Genomic DNA, 18,080 nt, shown 5'->3' on the forward strand with positions numbered 1-18,080 from the left:
ATTATCTTACTTGTTGCAGGACTGATGTATGTGGTGAGGCTGGATGTGCTGGGCTACTTGCCACAGCATGGCCATAACCTGTACTATGCTGACTGGCACGTTGCAAAGGACTTGCCCCAGTAGGCTGCTGGGCTTGTGGAAACAGATCCATTGTGTCCATCGCAACAGGGGATGGAGGGTTGTCGTCCTCAGTGATTGAGCGACGCTTAGCATACAAGATGGTGTCATCAACAAACATGTCAAGAAAAACCTGCAAAAAGTGGTTAGCAGAATAAAAAAAATATTAATGTGAAACTTGATAAAAAACAGCAATAATGAATTTAATTACATAATATACATATATAAGTTTGGTCTAAGTGTGGACACCAATGATACGCCACGGAAGTCCAATAGGGTCTTTCTGGAGATTATTGGGCAGAGTACACTATGAGAACAATCCCCTACTTTCTTTGGAAAATGTACTTTGTCCTTTAACACGCACTTGGGCCATACTGCAGATGGGACAAAAACGTTTGAACGGCTCATCTGAAAAACAGTGAGCTTTTTCATGATGACGACCCAATAAAGAGTATTGAATCCCAGCACGATGGCATGTATTTCATTTCTTGAAGTATGTAATATTCTTTCGTGTCTGAAACTAATCAGTGGACCCTCTGGGACCCTCTGGTGCACTTTTTTATAATTGCATTTTAGCCTGATAGCTGAAACACAAGGAGAGCAATGGATGGAATTGAACCGGGTACCAAAGGATCTCCATGGTTCGGTGCACACACGGCTACCACCAGCTTGGCTGACTGAGCTATAGAATTTAAGAAACAATTATAATAAGCTAAGATAAAATACGTACCTTTAGACTGGGGGTGGGATTAAAACCTGTGACAACTTTACTGGTATCAAACAAACTATGAGCTCCATCTGAAAATGATAATAAAAATGAAACCAAAACAAGCTAAGATTGCTGTTAACAATCAAAAACACCTCTTCAATACTCTCAAATTAAAATATAGTACTAAAACAATTATATGAATACTGTAAGTACTTGTTAATTGCCAATATATGTTCTGAGTGGACACTTGCAGTGCTTTATCTCCCCAGACGTTTATGTAATGCTTTTAGAGGTGGATGCCCCTAATGACACCTCCTCCCACACTAGACTTACATATGTTTATACCATTTCCAGTGTAAAGTCTGATAAAATAAACATTCAGTATGATAACAGGTACATGTCAAGTTGAGAAAAAATGGCACCTTTGCTGAATTGTCATAATGCAAGCTTTCGTAATATCATAGCAGTACTTACTGAGCTATGTGGGAATCAAATTCACCCCTAGTATTGGTCTGGTATTTTGATACCATGCTAGTAAGTTGTGGGTTCATTTCTCACCTGATCACTTGGTATTTTCTGAAGTACTAAGTCTTTAGTGCCATAATACAGGTTTGGAAAAATAGCATCTCTATTAAAAACTATACTATAAATAATGATTTCTAAATGTATACGCACCTCTGATGGCGACCATATTCTTTCCACGACATTGGATATCGATGCAGTAGATGCTTCTGTAAGCGATTCTAATGTGCGTGGACGACTGAGGCACCACACAGAATTGTTGCAGTGGATAATGGGCATGCTATGAAATGAAGAATTTTGATTGGTTAGTTTTTGCATAAATTAAATTTAGAGTTAGAATATTAAATAGTAGTAGGTTAAGTGAAATTATTACTTACCGAACCAGCACCTAACCCGGGCCTTGTGGGTAATTTGGCAATTGCTTGAAGAGGAATGTATGTATCTTGTAAGACCTAAAAACAAACAGTTTTATGGAATATTTTACATGCAGCACATTCTGTAATAGCCTTAGCATATCGATTTCTTATTAATTGCTTAAAATAAAACAATGGTAGCACTCCAAACTTTTAAATTATTTTATTATACAAGCTTTCAATACCAGAAGTATATATATACTGCCCTCTAGACTATGTTGATTACTATTGTATGCTGCCATCTAGAATAAATCCATTGATATAGTATGCTGCCCTCTAGAGTAATTATTTAACATTGATGCTTTTTTTTATTTAAAATTAGTTTAGGCTGTTAACTGTTTTTTGTTTAGTCCAGTTGATAGCTTATTTTATTAAATGTGACTGTGTCACTTTATGTTTGCTGCTGCCAATGCAAGTTAATAAGTCAATTGCTATATGCTGCCCTCTAGAGTAAAATTAGTGATATAAGATGCCCTCTATATGCTGTATTTTGATGATTTCGAATAAAAACTAAATTTTATTTTTGGCCAATTAGCGCACCCTTTGTAACAAAAAAGTGGAAATCCCAGAAAAAAATAAAATTTTTTCTTTATTTTTATTATACCCTCTGCTGCCTTGAAATAAGATATAGATATAAGATATAAGGTATATTTCTTCCTAATTATATAAATTTGAAGCATTTAGCCATCCTATTTTACATTCATCAATGAAATTTTATTTTTATTTTCTCCTCCATCTGAATGTTTTTGGCAAAATTATTTGCTAAATAAGAAAAAAAAATTTTATTTTTATTTTTATTCCGCTCTCCTCTGATGATCTTTAAAAATATAAGTACGCGAAAAAAAAAAAAATAAAAATAAGAATAAGAATAAAAAAAGTCTCGCCTTACCTGCATGAGTTGTGCAATATTCTGGTGTTGGTTGAACTCCTGACGGAGTTGTTCCATTATGATCACATGACAGTTGGCAGCCTTAGCAGATCCTCCAGTTCCGAGTGGCAAAGTGAAACATTTTCGTTCTGGTTCCCATCGGATTGTTACCTAAAAAAAAAAAGTTGAAATTAAATCAATAATAAATCTACTGTTTAATTTGTTTAGTAACGTTGCTTAAAAATTACTTATTAATAATTTATTATATTCCTAGATGAACTTCATTGTGGGAATAATCTAATGCGGAGTAATTTTGCACTCACTGTATTTGCTTTGTCTTTTCCGTAAGCCATTGTCAGACGCTTGTACGAGAAAGACCTCACTTCCATGTTCAACTGGTTGGCATAATCTTTAAATTTAAATTCAAACACATTGTTATTATACATATAAGTTCTATAATATTTACAGTATACAATAAGTAATTATTAAATTATAAAATTGATTACCATTAATGACAGGAGCAAATTCAAGGACAGGTTTGTAAAGCCGCACGATGGCGCTCCATTCATGGATGAAGTGCCTCCACATTACAACAGTACCGGCAGTAGTATGGTCATAGGATAGAGACACACTTCGTATAGGCACTAGAAAAAAACATATGCGATGAAGTAATAGTTAATAAGTTTAGAAATAATAACAAAATAATATAAAACTAGGGTAGTCTGTCAACTATATTCACAGTTGTTAGAATTTTTATTTTTCTGACTGACTTTCAGTACACTTTGTATGCAGGTAGACTATAGAGGGCAACATATTAAGGTAATACAGTAGAACCCCTCATTTACGTACGGGACGGGCCCAAAGGTGTTCGTAAAAATCATTCGTACGTAAAATTGGGGTTGTGTGAAATTCCTATGTACAGTATTTACACTACCGATATGCTAGGCTGGACTAGGCTAGGCCTGGACTTAAATTTTGTTGGACTGGAGCCAAAACTCCAACTTGCGCTCGAAAGAAATTCAAAATAACGATCATAATAATGTACAGTTCTATACATACTTGTTAATGTGTATAGAAACTTCATTCTCTCTTTCTCAGGCAAATAATATGACTTATTGTCTAGCTTACGAAGAAACACAGCCCAGCGGGCGCCACAACAGGGCGAGTAACCAACGTTTTTCACTCGATCCATGTGGTTGTGGTGTCATGTAAAGACCCTGTACAGAATAACCCGGAAACCAGGGGTTCTCAACTTTTTAAAAGAAGAGCGCTGATTGGCTGTAGACACGGCGCTTGGACTTTTTTTGTATGCAATACGATTGTTCTACGCCTGCATTTATTAAATGAATAATAAAGTTATAAAAAGAAAATGTGGGTGTCAGTGTCTTATTTTATAAGGAAATAATGAAATGGTAGATTAACGTTAGTTAGATTTGATAAATAAATTCCATTCATAATTAGGGGGTTCATTAAATTACAATATGAGGGTGGTGTATTCAGAAATGAATAAATCATGCGCCTATCGATATGCCGACAAGTTACGCAATCGGCAGAGTTTTCTCACGGCTGCAGACATGAAGTATGATCGCCGTGTTGAATGTCGGTGTATTCAAAGCACACTATCTGTAGTAGAGATCGCTGATAGTGTACAGCAAACTGTCTAAGACCGAGTGAATAAACTCTAGCCCGCGCCTAACGATTAATTCTTGACACGGGTGTGTGTTTTGTTCATGAAATAGGAACTTTATTTATGACAATTACATGATTTTACGTTCGTAAAATCGGGAATTCGTAAATGAGGGGTTCTACTGTATACCTATTCTGGAGGGCAGCATATCATAGCAGTGAACTTACTATAGAGGGCAGCAAATCATAGCAGTGGACTTACTCTAGAGGGCAGCACATAGTAATAAACTTATTACAGAGGGCAGCAATGACAATTAAAATAAAACTAATATATCAAAAAAAAAATCAAAAGTAATAACGATCTTAACTTGAGCATGCTCTTACCTTGCTCCTTGGGATTAGTGCTCCGTAATGGACAATTTGCAAAACACAACTGTACAAGAAAACACATATGGAAATATTATCCAATATTGTGATAACTCTTATTTCTACTATTCTATTGTAATTTGACAAATGGAGCCATAGACTAGTCATTAAGGAGGTACACACCTAACTACATGCTCTTAAGGTAAAACATCTCTTCTTCTCATAATGAATGGGCAAATTATAACTCAAATCCTGTAATATTTGACTTGATCTGTTTATATTAACATGCAGTATCAAGTATCAAGATCTCAAAAATTATATATTTCTTTTGGAATTGCAAACATCACTAACGGCTGGTTAAAAAATAGTACAAATTTGCTTTAAAATAATAATAATCATAATAATAAAAATAATGTAAATCAATGTAATAAAAACTATCAATCAATCAATCAATCAATGTACCAGTCAATTATTAAATCATTTAAAAAAATCAACCAATATGTAAAATCAATCAATCAAATATTTAATTTATTAATCCATCAATACAATAAGCCAATTTGTAGTTAAAACCGCGCATGCTTCTATCACGGGCAATCAACATAAACGTCATTATACACAACATAGCTTTATGTCAAATGACCTAAATTGACCTTGGATATGCAGTTCTAAGAACAAATTATTATTGTCACCTGTATCTGCCACCTCATGCTGTGTAGCTGAAGTCTGAAGCAACAGCTGATAAGATTCTTGCCAAGTTCCTTTGCTGCCTGCGTACAAGTTCCGTCAAATGGCGGTGGGCTAAAAAAAAAAATATATATATATATATTTGATGGTGAGATATATATAATGTCAAGTAAACTTAATATTAAATTTATAGCCTTTTTGTACAATTGAATTTAAAAAGTAGTACTAGTAAATCATAATGGTGTCATGGTGATTTGTACATTCAGGCCTGGCCTGGGCGGTAGCCATGCCCAGTGTAGTGGTTGATGCTTCTAGTCAGTGGGGCATCAACTTTCATTAAAAGTTAGGCCTCAGATCTAGGAACCATCCTGTTTAGGCCTGGCTAGTCCATCACCATCTAATCTAATAAGATCATTCAATAATATATAAATATTTCTTCAATGAAATCATAATTTAGTTAGGACGTCGCTAGGCTCAAAGAATTATGAGATATATACAGTGGTAAAGTAGAAGAGGACAGCCTAAAAAGCCATCTTCCGCTCGGCTTTACTGAGGTCTCCATTATAAAGGACCTTTTCGGAGTGTCAATCAAACTGAACAACTGACCAATCAGATCAGTGCCAGGAATACGCGCGTGTCTTACAAGCACACATGCTGTCCCACAAATGCACATGTTTGCGTATGCTTTACACTGTCATTTTGTGACCTTAGCAACAATATCCAAGGGGCGGGGCTTAGCGGAAAGGTCCGCCCTCGAGACCAGACAATGATTATTACCTTGTTAGCTTCAATACAAGTCCAGCACCTTCACCTTCAACCTGCACACCTTGATGACAAATATTATTCTTACTTAGCTGAAATTAAAGAACAAAAGCTGTTTATAAACCAGAGCAGTTGTAAGAACTCTATCAGGTACAGTCTCAGGTCGAGGAATTCAAAATAGAGGGGCCAAGAAGGGACAATATTCAATTTAATGGGTACAGTGATAATATCTTTACCAAATATATTGAGTATGTCAATAGGAAATTACTAATAATGTGTGTACTGCACTAAATATATGGATTATGATTAGCTAACATTATCCTACAAGTATTAGGCATACCTCTTCTAGTAACTGTATGTAAGGGATACGCATGTCGCAGAGGGCAGTAATGTGTGCCAGTTGATCCTGAAAGTAATGCTCATGATCAAACTTGCGCCTCTTGGCACTTGATACATGATGGAAGCCATCTTGAATTTGCTTCCTCTTGTTGAGACCTAAGCTACCTGCAAGATGTAACAGAAGTGGATTAGTTAAAAACACTATTTATTATAATATTTCATTATTATACTGTACTGCATCATCATTGTCATTGTTAAAACAATCATCAAAGGCATCATGGCCAGCATCATGATAATCATAATGACCATCATTATAGCCAGCATCATTGCCAATATCACTGCTAGGATCACCATCATGATTAGTATCATGGCCACCATCATTGCTATCATCGTTGTCATTATCATGGCCAGCACAGTGACCATTGTTATGGCCATCATCTTGACCATCATCTTCGCTATCCTTATCGCCAGCAACATAGCCTCTATCAACGCCAACATCATGGTTAGCGCAATGGCCACCATTATAACAATTATTATGGCCTGCACCATCACTATCCTTATCACCAGCATCACTACAAACATCATGGCCATTATCTTTACCACCATTAAGGACACCATCACCATTAAAACTTGGCTTACCTTCAAATGCTGTATTAGGACCGTGAACCAAACTTTGTGGGTCGATAGGAAACAGGGTCAGCGGCGCTAAGAAACTCTTGGCCGTGTCAGGGTCAGGGTGCTGAGCATCATGAGCGGTTTGATCATAGTATGTCGAAGGTCGCACCCGAAGGAGGTAATATTTGATCTGAGTTTCGAATTCTCCACCTAGTTCAGTGATAAACTCAACAACCTAAGTTGAAACAGAAAGAGTCATGTACACTGTATAAAAACAGCAACAAAAACCACCACAAACCACAAATAGCTTAAAGATCTAAGCAACTTGCTGCAGCCAACTATTTCCCGGGACGTTCACAACAGGTAATTAACTTGTAAAGTTTACTGAAGTAAAATGTTTAAATGATAATTATTATTATGTGCTCTCGTTACTACACCAAATTTTAGCATAATATAAAATTTTTAAAAAACCCTCTGATTACTTTGGTGATCCATAGTTTCAGAACCACTGCTCTAGTGTACTAACCACATAGTAGTTGTTATGCTTGGTGAGTTTCAGGTACAGACGATTAGGAGAGACTTTGGTCAACGGATGGTCAGCAGAGATAGACACTAGAGGGAGCCGTTCAAGGCAGGTGACAGGTTGAAGTTGAACTGCACGTTTGCAATGTTCAATACTGATGGTGAACCTGCGTTGGATTAAGTAGACAATAAGAAAATTAATAAGTTATTGGATCTCAAGATTGAATATGGAAAAAAAATGGAAGGGGAATCAATTTAATACAAGTGATCTATTAAGCGAAGCTGTTAACAGTACTGCACCTATTTACTCTCACAAGACTAACCATGGACCACATCCGAGTTAGCCTTTATTTCTCTGATGCATCCATTACAAGTATAATTTTAGCTTTCAATTAAAGAGACATTGTGTACTAATATTAAAATTGTTTATGATATAATAAAAAACATTTTATCATAATGTTCAACTTACTTTAATCTGATTATATATTGATAAAGTTTTGTGGGGTCAGAGTTCAAACATTCTTCAATTTCCTCAAGAAGGGCAGCACCTGAAAAATGACAAGAAACGTTTAACCAAAATAATAAAATTATACGATAGCATTAACACTATGAAAGAACTATTGACTCCCATAATGAATAAAATTAACTATTAGGAGGTATTGTGGTAAGGTCAAACACTGTTCCCAAACAAATACATTTTTATTATTATCACTATCATAAGCATGATCATTTGTAATACTATTGACTCCCAAATTAATAATAATAGAAGTAATGAATAAAATTAACTATTAGGAGGTATTGTGGTAAGATCAAACACTGTTCCCAAACAAATACATTTTTATAATTATCACTATCATAAGCATTATCATTTGTAATACTATGACTTTTTCCTTTTTATTCTAGTCTTCACCATATTAATATTACTGCATTATTATCACCTTCTATGCTGTTATTATTATTATTAATATATTCTACATTCTTCAATTTAGGCTTCACAAACTGATCCTAAACAAATGAATTTTAAAATTATTATTATCATAATATTATTATTTTTTATACTATGACTTCTTCATTTTCATTACAGTCTTCATCATATTAATATTACTGCATTAGTATCGCCTTCTATGTTGTTATTATTATTATTATTAATATATTCTAAATTCTTCAATTTAGGCTTCACAAGGTTCGGGTTGGAAATATTGTTTGATGTATAATTATGTGAATAATTGATTGATTAAATATATTTGGAATGAAAAGGTAGCTTGGTCATTATAGTGCTTGCTTTTCAAGTCCTGGGTTCAATTCCAGTGACAGTCCAGGATTTTTTCTCACAACTAAAATACATCTCTACTTCTTAAGCATTACATCATTTCATTTATTTTTTAACTGGTGCCTTGAATATCAGCGGACTTTCTAAAATATGCTGGAAGGGTCACCCTCTACAAATATGATTAAAAAGTATTTGAAAACAAACCAGCATGTGCCACATATGGCTGGAATAGACCAGTCTGCATATCCACTGAGATGGTGAGGTACTCGGATGGACCGCAAGGCTCCAGGATAGCAATGCTCAATACAGGAGGGTTGCCTTGGATAACAGCTAGAGGAATAAAAAAAAAACACACATATTCAATCATTGTTGGATGTTTTAATTGTTTTTACTTGGTATCAACGAAAATTTTTGTAGTTAAAAGTAACAATTTTGATAAATAATAACATAAAAATAACTTACCTTTAGTAGAGATATTAGCTTTCTTCAAATCAAGTTGCAATTCCTACAAAAATAAATATGATCACAATCAATCTGGATTTATGTGTGTTTGAAGGCTGTAATTTCTAACACTGATTTGTACTCAGCATACACAGAAAGCCACCAACACATTTTACAGGGAAAGCGATGAACGTCAAATTTTTATGAACTCATATAAAGTAAAAGGAGAATAACATAACTTTGTAAAGTGCAACCCATCAAAACTTGCTTGTTTTGCAGATATATTTGGTCCACAGTTCAGTAAAAATTATTGAAATGTAATAAACTTGACAGTGGAGAAAGTGCGTTCATGTTGGAGTGGATGTTAAAAGAGCCGGGCCTTATCAAACAAGATGATATAAGTCGGACAGTTATATTTGGTTTGATCCCCAGTTTACTGTGACTTATCAATATTTACCTGTAATTTAGCCTTTGACCTTATGAGAATTGATTCAACAAGAAGTCTTTCAATTGATAACATCTCACTCTGAAAAAAAAAAAAAAAGGAATTAAAAAATTACTATTTATTATTTTGAATATAAATTATTACATTTGTTACAAATAAAAGATTTTTTTTTATTGTTTATATATACTTCAGGAATATTTGAGTATTTTGGTACTTTACCTTAATTGCTTGATTGACCTTGGCTGCCTCTGAAGGGGTCAAAGGTGGTGTGTGTTTAACGTCCAATGGCTGTAAAGAGTCCTTGTCCACACATATGTTTACTGAGTACAGCTGATGCTTGGATTTATCTAAGCAATAGTTCTGTGCCCTGCAAAAATTACATTCCATAAAACTAGAAATCTCCTTGAAAATCCATTTTCAAATGTCTGGATTAAAATATATTGTTTTCACAATCCTAAGCTTCACCAATTCTAGTCGACAGGGGATTTGTACCATGGGCCAAACTAGAGCCTTTGTCAGGGTCCTGGAATTAAATCCCTTATAGGTTTCATGGGGGCAGTTCTTATGGCTTAACATGGCAAAAAAATTGTTCATTTGGACCACAATATTAGGGACTGGCAACTAAAATAATGTTATTTGGATAAGACAAGTTTGTTGTGGCTTCAGAAGACGGTGGTGCAGGCATGTTTGACAGGACCACTGCTGGTGCCATCATCACTCTTAAACATTGTCTGGCTGCTATTTTCCCCAATTTTTTTCTATTTTTGAACTATTTCTTTCAGGATAACAATGGCTTTTGTTTTAGCATTTCATTAGCAGTCTTCTCATTGGTCAGTTTATCCATCCAATCACCATCCAGCCTCTCTACCCAAACATATAATTATTTCTCTGTTTGGAGTTTCTGCAGATATTATTCTCCTGAAGACGATTGAAGCAACTCAATTGAAATGTCAAGACTTTCTCAACTACAACAGTTCTTTTCAGAACTCCCTACGTGGTGTACCGCAAGCTTCAACATATATGACAACACTGTAATTTACTTGAACTATAGGCCAGAGATTTAAAGGTAGAAGCCAGACATTTGGGTGAAGGCAAAACAAAATTTGACGAACATCATGATGCAGATTCTACCAGACAGAGTGAACGGCATAAGTCAAGGTACAAGGATAAGCCTATATTTGTTGTATAGTATGCAAATAATGAATGTTTATGAGTGCAATGGGAAGTATATTTTCAAGAGTTGAAAGATTTACTGTTCAATTCAACGAGGCAAAGCAGAGTTTAATGGAACAGTCATTCTTTCAATGAATGAAAATATTATTCTTTCCATTGCATGAATACAAAACATTCATTACTGATTATATATGTTTTATAACACACCTAAATAGATCCTTGTCATTTGATCATCTTCCAAGCAAGTGTCCCAGGCTGTAAAAGTTATGCCTGACACCTGATCAGGGAATAGGCTATAGGTAAATAAGGGCCGAATGCTGCACAGATTTTGTGCAAATTTGAGCTAGTTTTTGAGGTATCATCCACGTTATTAAAATACTTTACAGTAAACCATAACAATTCCCTGAGTAGGCCTATATAAAATCTCTGATACATTGCACACCGCTAAGATAAGTTCAGCAAGAATTAGGCTTATGGTTATAGGTGATGTGACTCCGTTTCATGAATTTAAACTTCCGGAAAAAGTCAGTCCTGCGTCTTTTTAACCAATCAAAAGATCGCATTAGATTAAGGTCATTTCATATCCATAGGCAACGGGTAACGGACAATACAGGTGGGAAAAAAATGCATGGTGGAACAAAATTTTCATGATGAGTGATGAAATGAGGAAAATAACTAGTCATGTGGTAGGAAATCAACCAATCAAATGACTGGGATCTGTTTAGGCGTGTTATAATACACTATACAATACCGTGGTTTTGTTAATAAAAAATGTTCTACCTTTGTTCTACCTTTATTGCCTTCCAGGCAGTGGAGTATCTGGGGGAGGAGGTGGGTGCGCATACCCCTCCAAAAATTACTTGCGTTCCCCACAGTCGTCCCCCAAAAATCATTGTCAAGATTAAAAATCACTTAAAATCACCTTATTTTGTGAGTTAATGACCCTCAACTGATCATCGAGCTCCCCACTTCACTTTCACACCCCCTCCCCCCCCCCATCAGCACCCCCATTTCAAAACTTAGATAGGTCACTGCCTCTTGGGCACATGTAAGGCTCTGTCCATACAAATGATGCTGTCATATTATGCCCAAATATGGGCATATCCCATTTAATTTGCACTTTTATCATTGCCCAATACTCATGTTTTGTTCTTTAGCATCCATTATCAATGTGTCACTATCCAAATACCAAAATAAAAACACAATTAAGATTTACCTCCAGTAGGCCAGGTTAAGACTCTGCGCTGCCATGTAGCCTGTGATAGCGATGTGTTCTCCCCATCTCTCACGCATCAAACGGTGGGCCTAATAATATTGAATATACAAATATCTTTAGTCTCAAGCCATAGACTTCTGCACAAACAGCTCAGCTGTCAGCTTTACCTATAACCTATGTGTTAATCATAATTGGGTTATAATAGGAGTAGTATACAGGTATAGAACTTTTGTTATTCTTTTCATCACCACCTTTTTATTTGTGTTGCAATATGGCATAAGTGCTATATCAAGCAGCACTACATTACATTACAACTGCAATAACAGCCTCAAACAACAAATAATAAGGGTGTCCCAAAGAAGGGGTTCTACTGTAGTTAGATTGTACTTAGCAATCCAGCCTAAATATAATGCAAATTTTAAGAAAAACATAAAATTAATAAAACCTGGATATGACACCTATATACTGTATGCAAATGAGTAAGACCTACCTGGGAGTTGAGTACTTCAAGCTGCAGTGACTGACAAAAACTATCTGTGCATAGATAAGGTATTGAAATTTGACGTATAGTACAAATTAACAAAGTTTATAAAAACAATGCTGTACACAAAACACAAGGCAACTTACATAAGGAGCTACTAGGGTCAGGATTAAAAAAAAAAAACAAAACTTAAAACGTTTACTTAGACAACTTCCAATGGTAGCAATTTAGTGAGCAGGGGGCGGGGGGTGTCAAAACATGGAAGGATACGAAGCAGGCTGTACATATCAGCGAGTGGTTTCTCCTCTGTAAACAATCTTGACTGCACAAGTTGGTGGATGTAGTGAATTTGCATACTGTGCACTAAAGCTTTACCATCTACAATTAAAAAACAAGCAAATATAAACAACAACAACGACAATAAAAATAATTATCAGAAATATCACTATCATTATGATCGTGATTACCATCACCATCCTCATGATGATGATTATCATCAACACCATCCTCATGATCAAGATTACGATCATAATTATCATCATAATCATATTTTTATTAAAATAATAAACAAAGCATTATTCACTATTAAAATAAAATCATCACATTATCATATCCTTCAACACAATCAATATTATAATCATAACCGTCAAAGTTATAATCAATGTCATCATCGCCACAATCATCTTCATCCCCTCTATCATTAACATTGTCTCCATACTCTTCATCACCGTCTTCACCATTATCATCATATTTTGCCATAATGCTAAGAAAATATTAAGATGTTCAATTTAGTTTACTTACCCCCTGTGTCAGGGTCCTTGACTAAGATGTCCACATGAAGAAGCCTCCATGGAATGGACTGGTCATCTCCCATTAGCGTCAAGGTTGCCTAAAGTTACAAAAACAAATGAGTTTCCTATAATAATATATATTGAAACAAAACATCTTGCAAAAATTATTTACATGAATAAATATAAATGAGGACTATAGGCCAATTCACTAATTCTTGCCATTTCAGGCTATCTACAGGTGCCATAGGCCTAGCCATCAAATTTTGTACCTTAGCACTAACAATTGTGAGCCTGAAGTGGTTTGGACCCTTTGCCCATAAATGACCATTCTTGGGCATCTATTATATTAAGTTCCTGGATCCACCACTGAGGTGTATTTACAGTTAATTATCCATTGTGCAGATAATAAATTCTAAAATGTATAATATACGATTCTTCATTATTAAAACCATTTAATTAATTTTTTTCTGCAGGCAATGAAACAGTAATGTAGTTAATTATTATTATTATAATTATGATTATTAATAACATCATTATGATTATTTATTATAGTTTTTAATGAATATATTTTATACATTTTTGTACGTATTACTTAATTGTCCAATTCTTGTCACATCGCATGTGTCTTTGTGTAAGATATTTCATCAATGTTTGTCTCCCTCTCTCTAACCAGGATTAAAGGCAACTCTATAGCAAGGCCATCTAATTTCAATCAACCATAACTAACTGCTCTTCAGAGACCTCTTGGTTAATTTCCCAAATGGAAGCTTAAAGAGGAACCAAACCAAGAACTAATATAGATGGGTACTTTATAGGATGTAATAGACTTAAATTCAATTGGTCTGTTCTGAATTACACTTGGCTAGGTATAATCCACAGGGAGTGTGTGAGGTTTTGCATTGTGTATGGCTGTTCCTTGTATCACTATTATTCACATAAAATAATGTTCTTCAGTGTAAGAATAGAAATTCATTTTTTATTCACCAATGTAATTTACTACATTAATTTTACAGTAATTAAGGATTCAGGGGGAGAAAATTCAGACTTGATGTTTAAAATATTTCAAAATAAAAAGTTAAATGACTTTTTATTTTATTTTGGAGACTGCTGTAGTTGTTGTGATACAATGACAAAAAATTAAGTGTTAATTTCTTGGTTAATTTCCCAAATGGAAGCTTAAAGAGGAACCAAACCAAGAACTAATATAGATGGGTAACTTGTAGGATGTAATAGACTTAAATTCAATTGGTCTGTTCTGAATTACACTTGGTTAGGTATAATCCACAGGGAGTGTGTGAGGTTGTGCATTGTGTATGGCTGTTCCTTGTACCACTATTATTCACATAAAATAATGTTCTTCAGTGTAAGAATAGAAATTCATTTTTTATTCACCAATGTAATTTACTACATTAATTTTACAGTACTTAAGGATTCAGGGGAGAAAATTCAGGTTTGATGCTTAAAATGTGTCAAAATAAAAAGTTGAATGACTTTTTGTTTTATTTTAGAGACTGTTGTAGTAGTTGTGATACAATGACAAAAAAAAGTAAGTGTCCCCTTAATAGGGGTTAAATATGTATTTATTTGATCATTAGTCCCACTCATAAAGTGTCCCTGTCCCCTTAACAGTAGTACTATAAATAATGTTCAGTATGTTTGGAATAAACCTGCTGCTCTTACTTCAAACTCTTGAGGAACATGGAATTTCACAGTGCCATCAACTTTTAACAGAAAGAGAAACAATAAAATCAATTTTATAAAATTAAACATTATGTAGAAATGATTACAAAGAAAACATGTCTCAATATATAAAATAACTAATAATGTTATCAGCTATGAGACTGTTAAATGAAACACTGTCTAATGACATATCTTTGTTTCGTAAATTCCTGACAAACATATGTGGCAAAGACAAGTCACTCTCGCAAATCATGTTTCTGAAATAATGATCAACACATGTTGAAATGTCAAAACATTCTAAATCTATGTTACTGTAATAAGCTAACCCTTATATATCTATAAATTATGCTATGTTGTTATTTTCCCTATCTTCGACGTTAAAACAACATTTCTTAATGATTTGGTGAGGGTCTCTGTCTGAGAATTCCCCAAAATCGTAAACTTTGAAGGCTGATATGTTTAAAGCCCTGTAACTTCACAATGAAACATTACATTTAAATAATTCTTTTACCATTTTATCACTTTCATTTTACTTTTTAACATTGTATCAATACCTAACAATCGATTTTTGCAAGGAGGGACTGGTTTGGCTGGTCTTGGACATACATTATCTTTGTTGTTGATTACATGAATGCATATTTAAATAATAACAAGAACAAAAATCATTGCCATTTAAGTGACAAGGCATTTACATAATACTATTTATATTCTTTGAATTTCTATAGTGTTTTGTAATACAATGTAGTCAAAATGTAAATAAAAAAACTTATTGTAATATGTATGAGGAATGACATATTTCCATCCAAGTTTTCATCAGGAAAATAGCATCGGAGTGATGTTTTCTTCTAGTGGCTATGGTGCCAGGCTAGTATCTGGAGGTTGTGGGTTTCGATTCATACTTGAATCACATACAAATTTTTTCCGCAAGTATTTGGAAACCTACTGAGTATAGGTACGCTATTATCAGGTCAGGTTGGGCAAAACATACTCTTATGATATCATGTCAAATGAGGCAAAACATCACTCTTAGGCATATCAATCATGATTATCGATTATATAATCATAATCACCAATATTTATGGATTATATTATAACTTGTTATGAATATTCATATGAAGTTGATTTACCTATTGACAGATTTGAAAGTTGAGTTGGCAACTCAGATGTAACAAGTCGATGTTGAATTATCTGATTCAGCCTCAGCAATACAGAAGTTTTTTCTGATGCAGTAATTGGGTCAGCCGGTACAATCCGATCCTGCATTGCAACAAAATATAACAATTTTATCATTTGCAGTTGCAATTAAGATTTTCGAGTTGCGAATAAAGTATACAGGTCTCTCTCTAATTAAAGATCCCTTCAATTTAAGACCACCTCCATTTAAAGTACACTTTTCTGTGATAAAAAATTAACAAATTTCTTTTATCTTTGTTATTCTAATTTAGAGACCAAAGCTGGAAAAACCATTTAAATCCTGGTACCAAAAATGGTCTTTAATTGGAGAGACACCTGTATTATATATATTGTATTTTGTATATTTTATCAATCACAAAATGTTTAGTATTTACCTTAATACAAGTTGGAAGTCTTCTATACCGACCAGTTGTTAGCACATCGACTGCACATGGTATGGAAAAATTTGGCAATCTATAAATTACGAAATATATGTAATACTGGTGTCATAAAAGGAAAAAAAAAACTGCAGTAGGGATAAACAGGTAAACATTCAAAATGGAATGGAATTATACAAAATACACTACTAAACATATATATATATATATATATATATATATATATATATATATATATATATAAAAAAAATATCTCAATTTTTTGTGAAACAGTGCTCAATCCCACTGAAAAATCTATCTCTTATACACATCTAGATGTGTATAAGAGACAGATTATGCACTTGTCAATTGTAGTCCAAACTTCCATGGAAACTGCTAAGTGATACGCACGCGTAGTGCTTCCATCAAGGAACCTCATCTCCTTGGCCTAGCTCTCACGTTGCTTCTCCGATTCAGACCTACTGTAGGCTAAACCTTCAAGTAGGTTTTATCCTCCAATCATTTATTAGCGAGGCATTTTCCCAGGACTACGGCGGTGTGGCGGGGACTTAGCCGGGGATGTACATTAAAACGATGCTCCGCATTGCTAGGAGGTGGCCGGGACTCTCACATGCATGTAACCATTTTGGAAATTACATCCCCTGCTAAGTCCCCGCAAGGCCCAAAATGAGGATAAAAATAGGCCAGCAAAAACTTGCCAACTTTCAATCCTCCGTGTTTTTACAAATACTCAAGTTTATGAAGTCATTAACACATTGTACCCTTACAAATCTACAACAACTTTGCTACTATTAGATAGTAAAGAGGCCCACATTTGGCAAAGAGTAGAAAGAGGAGTCGCATGTGGATTATATATTATTGCCTATTAATATTTTACAAAAAATTTGTTTTACGATTGGCAAATTTTCCTCGGGTACAACGTACATAAATGTAGTTTCCGGTACGATCTGTCTCAGTGGAAACCATGCCTCAGATTGCAGTGTAAAATACGGTGGATGCTGAAGCATGGAAAATCTACTATAGGTTGCCAAAAAACCTGTGCCAATTCTTGTTCGTCAATATTCTCAAAAATTGTGGAATGCCAACTTGAAATTTTGTAGGCTGCATTATATGCCAGACAATATTACTATCATTAATTATTACAACGCTTACATTTCAATAATTCACATTTATCTGAATTGTTTACAATCCAGGCCATGTCAAAATTGTCCAGAAGTAAAGATACTGTAGCACATAGAAGAACTTTACTATTTTTTTTTATTTCGCTTTATCAAAGGATTTCATCCATGCTTTATCATTCATTGAAACTGATGCATGAATAACTTTCATTATTTACTAGGAATAATGTGCATTGTTTATTATGTTCCACTTGAAGGGCTTTAGCAACTTGTCAACGCAGATTGAAGTCAAGGTTCAATATGTTCAAACAAGAATGTAAAATGACAGCGCAAAAAAAAGCTTCTACATAT

General features: G+C 34.4%; 1 protein-coding gene across 1 annotated transcript in view; it reads right to left on the minus strand.

Moving 5' to 3' along the window:
- The window catches only part of LOC117109303 (mediator of RNA polymerase II transcription subunit 14-like), a gene marked incomplete at its 3' end in the record, with an annotated part of 34,009 nt that overhangs the window by 9,202 nt on the left and 6,727 nt on the right, over window positions 1-18,080 (minus strand). Inside the window, 25 exon segments of the mRNA XM_033251573.1 lie at window positions 11-250; window positions 848-915; window positions 1,502-1,628; window positions 1,726-1,800; window positions 2,651-2,800; window positions 2,953-3,038; window positions 3,136-3,273; window positions 4,640-4,688; window positions 5,311-5,419; window positions 6,083-6,159; window positions 6,408-6,571; window positions 7,046-7,256; window positions 7,548-7,710; window positions 8,013-8,091; window positions 9,018-9,143; window positions 9,276-9,318; window positions 9,712-9,780; window positions 9,919-10,066; window positions 12,089-12,177; window positions 12,579-12,622; window positions 12,840-12,947; window positions 13,371-13,458; window positions 15,041-15,081; window positions 16,168-16,297; window positions 16,609-16,687. Coding sequence (XP_033107464.1) covers window positions 11-250; window positions 848-915; window positions 1,502-1,628; window positions 1,726-1,800; window positions 2,651-2,800; window positions 2,953-3,038; window positions 3,136-3,273; window positions 4,640-4,688; window positions 5,311-5,419; window positions 6,083-6,159; window positions 6,408-6,571; window positions 7,046-7,256; window positions 7,548-7,710; window positions 8,013-8,091; window positions 9,018-9,143; window positions 9,276-9,318; window positions 9,712-9,780; window positions 9,919-10,066; window positions 12,089-12,177; window positions 12,579-12,622; window positions 12,840-12,947; window positions 13,371-13,458; window positions 15,041-15,081; window positions 16,168-16,297; window positions 16,609-16,687 — 2,701 coding nt within the window.

The sequence above is a fragment of the Anneissia japonica genome, unplaced genomic scaffold, assembly GCF_011630105.1.
Source record: "Anneissia japonica isolate Jap-2015-1 unplaced genomic scaffold, ASM1163010v1 scaffold287761_len698747_cov189, whole genome shotgun sequence".
NCBI lineage: Eukaryota > Metazoa > Echinodermata > Crinoidea > Comatulida > Comatulidae > Anneissia > Anneissia japonica.